The sequence below is a fragment of the Stenella coeruleoalba genome, assembly GCF_951394435.1.
Source record: "Stenella coeruleoalba genome assembly, chromosome: 17".
Classification (NCBI taxonomy): Eukaryota; Metazoa; Chordata; class Mammalia; order Artiodactyla; family Delphinidae; genus Stenella; species Stenella coeruleoalba.
In genome coordinates, this window is record NC_137163.1 from 37479112 (window position 1) to 37491696 (window position 12585).

General features: G+C 41.0%; 1 protein-coding gene across 1 annotated transcript; it reads left to right on the forward strand.

The window, feature by feature from the left end:
* Positions 1–5885: 5885 nt before the first annotated feature.
* On the forward strand, positions 5886–9292 carry RPL30 (ribosomal protein L30). Its single transcript, XM_079901994.1, has 5 exons — positions 5886–5952; positions 6059–6110; positions 6371–6516; positions 8319–8449; positions 9191–9292. The coding sequence occupies exons 2-5, from the start codon at positions 6090–6092 to the stop codon at positions 9238–9240; spliced, it is 348 nt and encodes a 115-aa protein (XP_079758120.1). The 5' UTR covers positions 5886–5952; positions 6059–6089; the 3' UTR covers positions 9241–9292.
* Positions 9293–12585: the final 3293 nt, after the last annotated feature.

Genomic DNA, 12585 nt, shown 5'->3' on the forward strand with positions numbered 1-12585 from the left:
TTATCAAAAGGCCCTGTAGAAGTCAGTGTGGGCTGCCATAACAAAATGCCATAAACTTGGTGGCTTAAACAATAGATGCTTATTTCTCATACTTCTGGGGCCTAGGAAGTCCAAGATCAAGGTGCTGGCCGATGTGGTTTCTGGTGAGAGCTTACTTTCTAGCTTATGGATGACAACCTTCTCACTGTGTCATCACGTGGGGCGTTGCGGAGGGGGGGAGATCTTCCTCTTCTTGTAAAGCCAGAGTGCTATCAGATTAGGATTCCACCCTTATGACCTCATTTAACCTGAGTTACCTCCTAAAGACCCTGTCTCCAGATTGAGCCACTATGCGGGTTAGGGCTTCGACATAGGGCTTTGGGGTGGGCCACAAGTCAGCTCATAGCAGGCTCCCACTTCAGATGATTCTCTTTCTTTTTTTAAGTGAAAGCCACATTTTATTTAGCTAGTGAAAATTTTCAAAACTCCATTGTTACAAAAAGGAATGCAATCACTCACAGATTAAACATAAATACATGACTTGGAATTCTCTGCCTCTTAATGCTTTCGTGCTAAACCAGGGCTTATTGAGCCCAGGTAAGTTCCCCCTTTTCCCCATCAATTATGTTTTAGGAGTTGACTTGGGTATCTTACTTTGCCTCAGAGATAACTTGTTAGTCAAGTCATGGTCTCTTCCATTTCTTTCAGAGGAAGCATTTTATAATCAGGTGAACAGTAATAATCAGATGCCCCACGGATGTTAGGAGATCTTTCTCACGAGACACCCCAATGCTTGCTCAATGGGCTCAAGTATAAAATGACAAGGATAGAGGTATGTACGGGCTCACACCACTTAACATGGTTTTCCTGGCTGAGTGCCTGATTTGCCAGCAGCAGCAAGAGTAACCAACTGTAAGCCTCTGAAATGATATCCTTACTTTGAAGATCTTGCTTGCAGAAGACTTATTGGACCTCTTTGGGGACAGTAGAGAATCTTTACTGTAATACACACTGGATTAAATTTGCTTTTCCTGCCCATCATGCCTCTGCCAACACCATCAATTAGGGGATGGTATTATCAAGCCATTACACATCCATCAAGACATTACATTCAGCATCATATCTTATCAAAGAACTCACTTTACTATGAGACAAGCAAGGTAATGGGTTAATTTCTATGTGATTTACCGGTCTTTCCATATACCTCATCATCCAGAAGAAGCCAAACCTATAGGATGATAGGGTGGCACTCAGTTATGGCACAGACAAGGTGAAGCACCTTTGAAAGTTGGGATGCTGTCCTGAGGTTTGCAGAGTGTGCTCTGAACCAGTGACTAATAAATGGCTGTGCCTCCCCCATGACCAGTATACACAGATCCAGTTCTTGCTCTCCAGGCTTCCTGTTCATTTGGTGAACTACAGAATAAATTCCTTTTCTGCTTAACTGGCTAACTTGTTTCTATTGCTTACAAAATAAGTATCTAAGCTAAGATATAATGCTTACTCTCCCTCCCCTCTCCCAGACCTCACTCATTCTTAGCCATTACCAGTCCTTATTCCTTTAGTCCTATCTTGATAATACGGAATCATAACTGATACTGTGATTTTACAGGCTGATGTGTTACATCTTGAAGGCATAGTTCATAAATCTTTTTTACCTTCAAGGACTCCTTTTATCACTTTTCTTTGACATACCCATGTTATGATGTTGTCACAAAATTGCATTTATTATCTATTTCTCCTTTAAGTAATCAGGGACATTTTCTGATCAGCATGACATGCAGTGTTACGGAATTAAATTTTACTTAAAAGAGAAAAAAAAGAAGCCTGTGCATTATAGCTTTATTAAGAATAAAAGTATATGTTAGACTTTTCAAATTATTAAAAATAAAACGTAAAATGTCATACTTTTGTGGACCCTTAGAAACACAGGAATCTCATTTAACACTGAAATTTCAAAAACTGACTCTAAGAAATGTAAAACTACTCTACTTTCCAAAAGTGTCACTCCTCCACAGTAAAATAGTGAATAAAGTGCTCTGGGTTCTTTGTATGCAAGAGTATAAAAATATACCCATTTTGAAGAATGGAAAAATTATTTTTAAGAAAATAGGAGAAGGTGTTTCTCTGCCCTATTTTTAACGCAGTGCAGTCTGGAGCATTCCCAGTCTGAACAGAAAGGGGTATAGGAGAAATACATTGGATTCTTCATTATTGTGGAGGCAGAAAGGGTGGAGAGGAATAGGTGGCATTCATTCCCTCTTGTCCTCTATGGGTTCAGAATTCATGTCTCAGTGTATGTATGTTTAGCTAGCTGAAAGGCCACCAACATTCACTGAGTTTACAGGGTCTTTTCACTTGGATTCACAATCCCTCCCTCTCCCTGCTTTATTTCTGAGCATGTTTAATGTCCAGGGTGCCTTAAGAATATGAAGGCTGAGTTATGACAACGAATATGATAGATTTAACTGCTTAACAATAAGGGGATGGGCCAGTGTACTGAACCCATGAATAGCAGATGATCTTGTTGGTATTTGCTCTAACAGGGAATGCAGCCTGTCACTTTTCATTCTCATAGCAAGTAAAAACCAGAAGCACAATAAATGCAGGTGTTTGCAGAATTCTCAGAAATTTAGAGCAGTGATTTTGGGGAAGGAAAACCAGAGAGCCTTGTGTGAATTCTGTCCTGTCACATTTACCTGTTGGTATTCTTTCTAAATCACTCTGAAATGCTACAGACTAGCATCCAGAAAAAATAAAATAATGTCTGAATGGCAAAGTCCTTTCTTGAAACATATAAATTCCTCGACTTTTTGGTATGAAGATTTTCAAACTCACAAAAAGTTGAATAGTACGATGAATACCTGTATGCCCCCCATGTGGTTTTTCATTTTTATTTTTTAAAATATTCTTTTTTTTTTTTTCTGTAGTTTTACTTATTTATTTATTGGCCATGCTGTAGGGCATGCAGGATCTTAGTTCCCTGACCAGGAATCAAACCCAGGCCCCTGCCGTGGAAGCGCAGAGTTTTAACCACTGGACCACCAGGGGAGTCCCACCTCACCGCCCCCCCGCCCCCCCCCCCGCACTGTAAAGTCAAGAGTTGTTAACATGTTGCTACATTTGCTCTACCTACTTGTTTATCTACATTTATTTTAGGATTTTATTTACATTTATTTTAGCAATTTGGAAGTAAGTTGCAGATATTATGACACTTCATCTGTAAATACTTCAATACACATCTCTTTAGAATAATGACGTGACTTAAAGTAGCTATTTTTAACGAAAGTAATAGTAATCTTCTAACACAGGGGTCAACAAAGTATGGCCTGCAGGCCAAATCCTGACTTTGTAAATAAGGTTTGACTGGAACACAGCCGTGCTCATTCATTCAATGAATGAAATTCATTCATTTACGTATTGTGGCTGCTCTTGTGCTACATCAGCAGAGTTAAGTGGTTGCCAAAGAGACCATATGGCCCAAAAGCCTAAAATCTTTACTATTTGGCTTTCTACAGAAAAAGCTTGCCAACTCCTGCTCTAATAAATACAAGTGTGGAAATATTTACAAAATCTTCATGAGCCAAAGGATTTGACTGTCGTTCTTGCATGGCAAGTGTTTCTTCCCCTAGCGTTTGGGTTTTGCAATGTGGTGAACCACAACTTAAGCTGTGGATGGGTGGCTGCAGTGGGGAGTTAGGGAGATAGGAGTGGGGCTGAGGAAGAGACCTAACATCCACTGCACACTTATTATGTACACGGCCCTGTTCTAGGTGCTTCATACACCGTTACGTTTACTGTGATCCTCATAACAATACCATGAGGTAGACATTATTATTCCAGTTTTTTGATGAGGAAGCTGAAGCTTAGAGAGGTTAGACAATTTGACCAAGGTCCTGCAGGTATTAAATAGAAAAACCAAGAACCTAAATATATCTCCAAAAAGATATGGCAAAAATCAGTTAAGATACCCTAGGAAGAATTCTCAAACATTTTGTGGTCATGGTTCATATATATGAATGTATGGATGAATGAGTACTTTGGGCTTCCCCGGCTTCCAGTACACAACCATGGTAAGATCCCTGTGAGAAAGCACCTAAGGCCTTTCTTTAAAATATAGTGAGGACGGGGCTTCCCTGGTGGCACAGTGGTTGAGAGTCCGCCTGCCGATGCAGGGCACACGGGTTCGTGCCCTGCTCTGGGAAGATCCCACATGCCGCGGAGCGGCTGGGCCCGTGAGCCATGGCCGCTGAGCCTGCGCGTCTGGAGCCTGTGCTCCGCAACGGGAGAGGCCACAACAGTGAGAGGCCCGCGTACCAAAAAAAAAATATATATATATATAGAGAGAGAGAGAGAGAGAGAGAGAGAGAGGACATTAAGAAAACAAAACAAAATATATATATAGTGAGGACATATATTAAGGACCAGAAATTTGGTATTATAAAATGAAAAGCACCGAGGAAAGTCACCTCAAGTGCTTTAATCATATACTTTCTAAAATGCGGGTAATATTTGGCCTGATTACTTTGAGGGAAAGTAGATATTAAAAAGCATTCAAAGTATAGAGCTCATTATAAAAGTGTAAGGCATCATTAGTTTGTGTCTCTGTCTAAGCATGCATGCCTCAGAACCAACTAGGCTATTTCATTCCTCTCGACTTCTCAAATTTATATATGAGAATCGTGGAGGCTGCTCATTAACCTCAGATTCCCAGGCCCTACATCCAAAGATTTCTTCCACAGACCTGGGTGGGGCCCAGGACTCAGAATTCCAGGTGATTCTGAATCAAGTTATCTGGGAGCCATAGTTTGAAAAATACTGCTTTAAGATATAATTGACGTTTCACAAGCTCTATTGAAAACAACCACTTTTTTTATTAAAAAGGAGCTCTTTACGTAACAATGCGTGCTGTAAAATAATACAATGTAAAATAATTCAAGCAGTACTGAAACATACAAAGTAAAAGTAAATGTTCTCTCCTCACCACCTACTCTTATCTCTCATCCAAGTTACATTCCGATGATTAGTTTTCCAGACTTGAATTGTCTATGCATATACCAACATATATACTGGTTAAGAATGATGAACATTTGATGTTTCTATTTTTGTTTTGCTATTAAAAATTAATGCTGAACTAAATATCCTTATTCTCATGTCTTTGGGCATGAGAATGTAGGATAGATTCCTAGAAGTTGACACACGATGACAGCTTACCTATTGGTCAGATTTTACCTTTTTTTGCGTGTGTGTGTGTGGTGGTGACTTTCTGTGCCTAGTATTTTGAATGATTCGTTACTGATATCTGTCCAACGTTCACAACAAAAAGATTTTTAATTAGACCTGTTATCACCCCCAGTGAAAATTCGGCTTACAAGTTCCCACTAACAGGCCACAAAAGAGGTGAGTTTAGGGGAGCCAGAGGGGGGCGCCACCGTTCTCTGACAACTTGTACAGGCAACTTGGGTGAGTGCAGGGGAGTGCACGGAGCTTCTTCAGCCCCGGCGCAACCGACGGCAGAGGGTAGACCCGGGAGCTGCGGCACACCCCGGTCTTCCCCGAGTCTCCTCAAGAGCCCCGACTTGGGGCAGAGATGCACTCAGCGGCGCTAAGACCGAGGTCCAGCCGCCGCCGCCGCCGCCGCCTCTTCTCACCGCCCCTCCCGCCTCACTCTCAGTCGGTTTCTCCAACTCGCGTCCGGTTCTACGTTCCTCAGTCCTCAGCTATGAGCAGCGGAACAACACAGACGGCGAGGTTTACGGCCCGCAGCCGGCAGGTGAACAGCACCAGCCAGCTCCCTAACCAATTCCAAGCCCCTAGAGATACCCACATCAGCCCTTCTCTTCTTGCCCCGCCCCTTCCGCTTGTGATTTGCTTCAGCTTCCGGTCACGGGGTCTCAGCCCTGAAGTGAAGAGCGTGGCATTGTGGGATTTCCTTCCTTTCTCGCTCTCCGGCCATCTTGGCGGCTGCAGTGGGTGAGTAGGCTGTTCCGTACCGAGGTTTAGGCCTCGCGGGGAGTCCAGGGAGTTGCCGTTTGGAGCTTCGCATCCTAAACTTTCTGTCTTGTCCTCTGTGTTCTAGGCTGGGGGCGTCTCGCGCCTAAGGCAGGAAGATGGTGGCCGCAAAGAAGACGGTGAGTGTAGCAGGCCAGGGCCGGAAGCCTGTTCACATGGAGAGATGAGTCTCGGCCGGGGCGGGCGGGTCCGAGCACAATGGGCGCACAGCGTGTCCGCTGGCTTTGTAGGGGTCCAAAATAAATCCGAAGGACTCTCCCAGGGATTTGGGACCCTCTGCGGAGGTTTTATTAAGGGGTTCAGCTTCCAGGAAGCTGGATCCAGTTTTAAGTGGTTACAAACAAGGCCTTCAAGTCCGTGTTACATGTTTGCTTTGTAGAAAAAGTCACTGGAGTCGATCAACTCCAGGCTCCAACTGGTTATGAAAAGTGGAAAGTACGTGCTGGGGTACAAGCAGACTCTGAAAATGATCCGGCACGGCAAAGCGAAACTGGTCATCCTCGCCAACAACTGCCCAGCCTTGAGGTAATTGAAAGAACCTGAGTATGTTTGTCGCCCACTGCAAATTGGTTGTGAGCGAATATCCGGGAATGTGAACTTGCAATCTGGGTAGCATAAACTGGGTATCATGTAAAATTTTGTATTACAGAGGGACACCTGGAGAATAATTTAACGGTTGTTGATTTTGGGCTCTTGATTTTTCTCTCCCTCATCATATTCTCTCCTCGTATGAGGTTCTCTTTGGGAGAAGTGCGTGGCAGAAGGGGTAAAAACCAGAGAACGTCCAAGTTTGAGGGCAGCGCAGAAACATAATTTGTTGGTCCATGTGTCCTGCCTTTTGGGTCGTTTTTTTTTTTAACTTTAAGATGCTTTAAAAGAGGTTCATTTTATGAACTTGTAGAAAAGCTAAGATCAGAGAAGTTCAGGCTGGCCTGTGGAGCTGCAGGTTCCCAGTTCACCCAGTTTTTGCTTGCCTCACTGTTTTGAAACTGAATTTAGTGGGTATTTTAAATAAGTTAAAGAAACTTGGACCATGCAGAATATAAGCCGTGTTTTCAGTCCCTTTCCCTTGTTGATTTTCTGTGGTAATACATAACCTCACAGCATTTTGTATAGTGTCTGTAGGTAATTGGCAAAGCCTGGAGAGATCTCTTTTTTTCCATCCCATCCCCTCCCAAACCTTTGGTCTTATTCCAAACCTTTCATGCTTACCTTCTATAGCAGTGCTTTTCAAACATGAATATGCACACAGTCACGCATGATCTGGTTTAAATGCAATTTCTGATTTAATGTATCTGGATTAGGGCCTGAGATTATGCATTTTTAACAAGCACCTTTTGGCACTACTTGTCTGCGGCTGCACACTTTGAGTGAGTAGTGGCAGCAGTGTATTAGGACTCCCTTCAAATTCGTAAAACCATTCACGTCTGCCTACTTAGTGGACACAAAACTGCTAACTCTGGGTAAGTGCAAGCATATGGCATCCCTGGTTTTATTGCACTTCACTTTATTGTGCATCGTAGATACCGTGGGGTGGCTTTTTTTGTTTTTTTTTACGCATTGAAGGTTTGTGGCAACCCTGCATTGAATAAGTCTGTAAGTTCCAGTTTTTCAACAGCATTTGCTCACTTCATGTCTATGTCACATTTTGGTAATTCTCGAGATATTTCAGACTTTTTCTCTATTGTTATGGTGATCACTGATCTTTGATGTTACTACTGCGACTCCCAGAAGGTTCGGGTGATAGGCAGCTTTTTAATTTATTTATTTTTGCAATAAAGTATTTTTTAACTAATGTATGTACGTTGGCTTTTTTAGACATAATGTTGTTGCACACTTAATAGGCTGTAATACAGAGTAACCACAACTTCTGTATGCACTGGGAAACCAAAAAATTCCTGGGACTAGCTTTATTGCAATATTTGATTTATTGCAGTGGTCTGGAATGAATATGCAGTATCTGAGGTATACCTGTAATATCACTCTCCATCTAGGTTTCAGAGCACCAGAGGGTGATAGAAACGGCTTAGAAGTTGTCATGGGAATTTTATAATGTAAAGTGTCTGGCGATAGTAAATGCTAAGTAAATGATAATTTTATTTTGTACTCTACTCTTTTCCACAAGCACAGGTATTTACTGGTTGTCCCATCCCTTGTAAGGGATCCAAGGAAGGATGATTTGTATTGAATAATGATGGTAATGTTTTTAAAAGTAATAACTGGCTTACTGTTTGAAGACCTTACCAACATTAGAACTGATGAGAGAAGTAACATTTAATCTGTGTTACTTGGTATGATATTTATCTACCTTGTTTTGGTTCCCAAAGGAAATCTGAAATAGAGTATTATGCCATGTTGGCCAAAACTGGTGTCCATCACTACAGTGGCAATAATATTGAATTGGGCACAGCGTGTGGAAAATACTACAGAGTATGCACACTTGCTATCATTGATCCAGGTATGCTTTTTAAATCATAAAGTAATTCTTTTCCTTTATGATGTAATACAAGTATTTCTTGCTATACAAATGTCTTTAGTTTCTAAGTTCAGATGTTGAGGATTTGGATACAGCAAGGGATATCCTGTAATTTTATTTTACAGAGAATTGATAATGAAGGTCAGTACAGAATTACCTTTTTTTATAAATGAAATTCTCTTTACTTTGAGATCATGAGTTTCATTTCATGCAGCACCTAAGAAATGATGACTTCAGGGCCCTGGTAAAAGGTGAAATTATAAAGGGACAGAATAATCAGGTGAAACGGTAGAAAAAAGGAACGTTTACTGGCTGCCTGAGAACAGATGGATAAAATTAAGTTGAGAAAAAGAAGGGCCTACAAAAACATGTCATGTTTTGAACTTACGAATTTTTAATTAATTCATAAAATACTGCGAATATTCTCGCTGTTCTGATGTTGTAATAATCAGGGCAGGCTAAACATTCGCTATATTAAGACCATGCATGTGTCCCCGGACCTAGTTCTTTTCCTAGGTCTGGTTTTATAAATGCTGGTGATAAACTAAGTCTGATTTACATGATGAATCTTATGTGGGAAATGTCTGTGACTCTAGGTTTCCTATCAACCTTGAGAAATGGTAGCACAGCTAGTGTAATAACTTTTGAAGATAACAATTGCTAATTTGATGATTACCTGTTGACATTAAATGAATTGTAAAATTATTGTGTTTTATTTTCTAGGTGATTCTGATATCATTAGAAGCATGCCAGAACAGACTGGTGAAAAGTAAATCATGCACAATTTTTCTTTAATAAAACTGGCCAGAGCTTGTTTTAAAAATACTGTATTCATTTCAGTCATTTTTTAAAATTTCTTTTTGTTTCAGTGTACCTTCCTGAAGCTAGGATTAGAGGGCATGGGGCAGCTAGATATATTGGTAAGACTTCCCAGACATTGCTGTTTCTTTCCCTGTTTTTGTAAAGGGAGCGCACTGAGTTCCTTTCCTGTACTAGATTTTTAAGAGACTTATTAATTTTCATCATTTTCAGTCTCAGGTTATTGTTATTTTATATTTGAGTATGTCAGAGGCAGCAAGGTTCCATACCCAGAATCTAACCAGAATTGCAATTTACAGTCCAGCTTAAATCCACCAAATCTGAGTAGCAAAGAGGATTAAGTGAAGTATGTTCCTTCCACCCCAAAATTTTCACAGGCTGAGAGAAGTTCTGTTTAATGAAGCAAGGTCTTACCGAAGGATGTGCAGTGGTTAGGGTAGAAGAAGTGTACTTGGACAACTTACGAATATTCCTAGATCTTCAATAGTGTTAATTCCACAGTTTTGCAAAGTGTGTTTTATATAATTATAGTCCTAAAAGATATACTGTGAGGTAGGTTTGGTGTTCAGATTTTGGGGAAACTGCATACTACATCTCCCAAGTATGTCCTATGTAAACCTTTTCCCACATTTAATAATATCCTTTGGAACATTCAAAGGAGTTAACTTGGGGGAAGAATGTTGACTTAGATTTATAGAGCTGAATATTGCTGGTAGGGTATACCCTGCACAATTTGTGTTGGGTTCTAAGGTTCCAGAAGTGTCAGAAATGTCTTTTGGTCTTCAGAATCAATCAACTTGGGTAGGCAGTTTTTGGTGGTAGACGAATGATCCATAGGAGATGTGGATGCCTTCAGTACACTATCCAGGAAATATTTACTGAACTTGGAGTCAGAAGGCTACCTCTTAATAGTTATGTAACAGCCATGGGTGGGTCAAATTCCTACTTTCACAGGTGAGGGAATTGGTTTCTTTCAAGCTAGATGTTGCATGATTTTAGTTTATATCTGAAGTTAATCTAAGGTTGTGGGTATAATTTGGAGAGTGGCCATCATTAACTAGAGTTTTCTTACCAGTTCATTTACTCAAATTTTCTCGATTAGGGAGTACTACTGACATTTTTCGATGGGACGGTTCTTTGTTGTGGAGGATTGTGGATACTACTTGATGTTTCTCATTCCTGGTTTTCCTTCCATGTTATTGTAACAACACCCCCAAGCGTCACCATGTTTTCACAGCATCTCGTGGTTAAGAGCCACAGTTATAAAATCTTTATCTCTGATAAGAATTCCTTGGTCAGACTACTGCCGATTTCTAATGCTGTTAGTCTATTTCCATGGTCATTGAAATGTTTGTCTTTTGGTTAAGGAAGTTTGTGTGATTATTACTTACTTGATCAATTTCTTCTTTCAAATTGACCTTTCATGCTATTTTGTTTTGTTTTGTTTTGTTTTTTTTTGGCTGCGTTGGGTCTTCATTGCTGTGCACGGGCTTTCTCCGGTGCGGTGGGTGGGGGCTACTCTTCATTGCAGTGTGCGGGCTTCTCATTGTGGTGGCTTCTCGTTGCAGAACATGGGCTCTAGGCGCGGGCTTTAGTAGTTGTGGCTCACAGGCTCTAGAACGCAGGCTCAGTAATTGTGGTGCACGGGCTTAGTTACTCTGGCATGTGGGATCTTCCCAGACGAGGGCTCAAACCTGTGACCCCTGTATTGGCAGGCGGATTCTTAACCATTGCGCCACCAGGGAAGTCCCTTTGGGTTATTTTTGGATAATTTTCCCCCTCAAGGTTGACTAGTTCCAATTAATTTCTTAAGGTTTGGATGGTACCCGAAGAATACAATATTGTGACTACCAGTGTACCATTTCTTTGTAAAGGTTCTGTTGCATGACTTCGGCTGTAGGCATTTTGGAATTATGATTTTTGGAAAAATAATTTATAATTTCTAGGACCTTCTAGGTAGTGTTAATATGCTGTAAGACCATTTGGATTTTACCTTGATATGTGGCTTTTATGCAGTCATCGTTTCAGCAGAAAGTTTAAAGTTCAGAGGAAAGGAGTCTAGAACTAGTAGATGGGAAACATACCTCATTCATTCTGGCCTAGGGCAACTGTGATGAAGTGCCATTAAAGTGCTGCCAGACTTGGAGAAAATAAGGTCTAAGGTGGCATTTTAAAATATATTTTTCAGATTATAATGAAAGTACAGTAAGTCTCCTGCATATGAACGAGTTCTGAGAACGTGTTCCTAAGTCCTATTTATTTGTAAGTCCAACAAAGTTAGCCTAGGTACCCAACACAATCGGCTATATAGTACTGTACTGTAATAGGTTTATAATACTTTTCACACAAATAATAAAAAAAAAACATTTTTAATCTTACAGTACAGTACTTTGGAAAGTACAATAGTACAGTACAACAGCTGGCATACAGGGCAGGTTCGCATCTTTGAAAGTTCACAACTTGAAGGTTCGTATGTAGGGGACTTAACAGTAATGTGTTTGGCCGGGAAGCTCTAATATGCAAGGATTGCAGGAAATTCCAGTCAATTGGACTTAATCCATACTTAATGCTGAACTACCTGTTTTTAGGCCTAGAAATAGGAAGGTCCCAAAGAAGAGTTTGGATATGGTGGAGTATGTTAATTGCAATCGATATGATATGGAAGCAGGAGCAAAAGGTATATAGAGAAGAAAGAAAACTTTAGGCTGGTAGCAAATGCCGTTAGTTGGGCCTTCTAGACGATGATCATCTAGTTCATAGAAAACAGTTCTCTTTGATTTCTTGCAGCTCTTCCAGCTACTCCTTAGACTTGCACTCTCTCTGCTTTCAGTGGCATCTTGTTTCTTTCCCTCTTCCCTCATTGATAGTAGGTCTTGAACATCTTGTACATTTACCATTTATTATATTTACTACCTCCTACCTATTTGCTTCAAAAGATAATGTAGGGGCTTCCCTGGTGGCGCAGTGGTTGAGAGTCCTCCTGCCGATGCAGGGCATACAGGTTCGTGCCCCGGTCCAGGAAGATCCTACATGCCGCCGAGCGGCTGGGCCTGTGAGCCGTGGCCGCTGAGCCTGCACGTCCGGAGCCTGTGCTCCGCAACGGTAGTGGCTACAACAGTGAGAGGCCCACGTTCCACCAAAAAAAAAAGATAATGTAGGAGTGGGAGTCTGCCAAAGTACTCTCCTCAGGTAAGATAAGCAAAGAATCCATTTAACATACAGTTAAAAGTATCATCCTTGTGTGCAGTACTCTTGGCTACTGAAGAGTAAAAACATAGTATCTAACGTAACATGTAAGT

Excerpts from the sequence above, each read along its gene's own strand:
- RPL30 (XM_079901994.1), top strand. The coding sequence starts at position 6,090 with ATGGTGGCCGCAAAGAAGACG. Across the intron at positions 6,111-6,370 it reads TGGTGGCCGCAAAGAAGACG|AAAAAGTCACTGGAGTCGAT; the intron begins GTGAGTGTAGCA and ends TTTGCTTTGTAG. Across the intron at positions 6,517-8,318 it reads AACAACTGCCCAGCCTTGAG|GAAATCTGAAATAGAGTATT; the intron begins GTAATTGAAAGA and ends TGGTTCCCAAAG.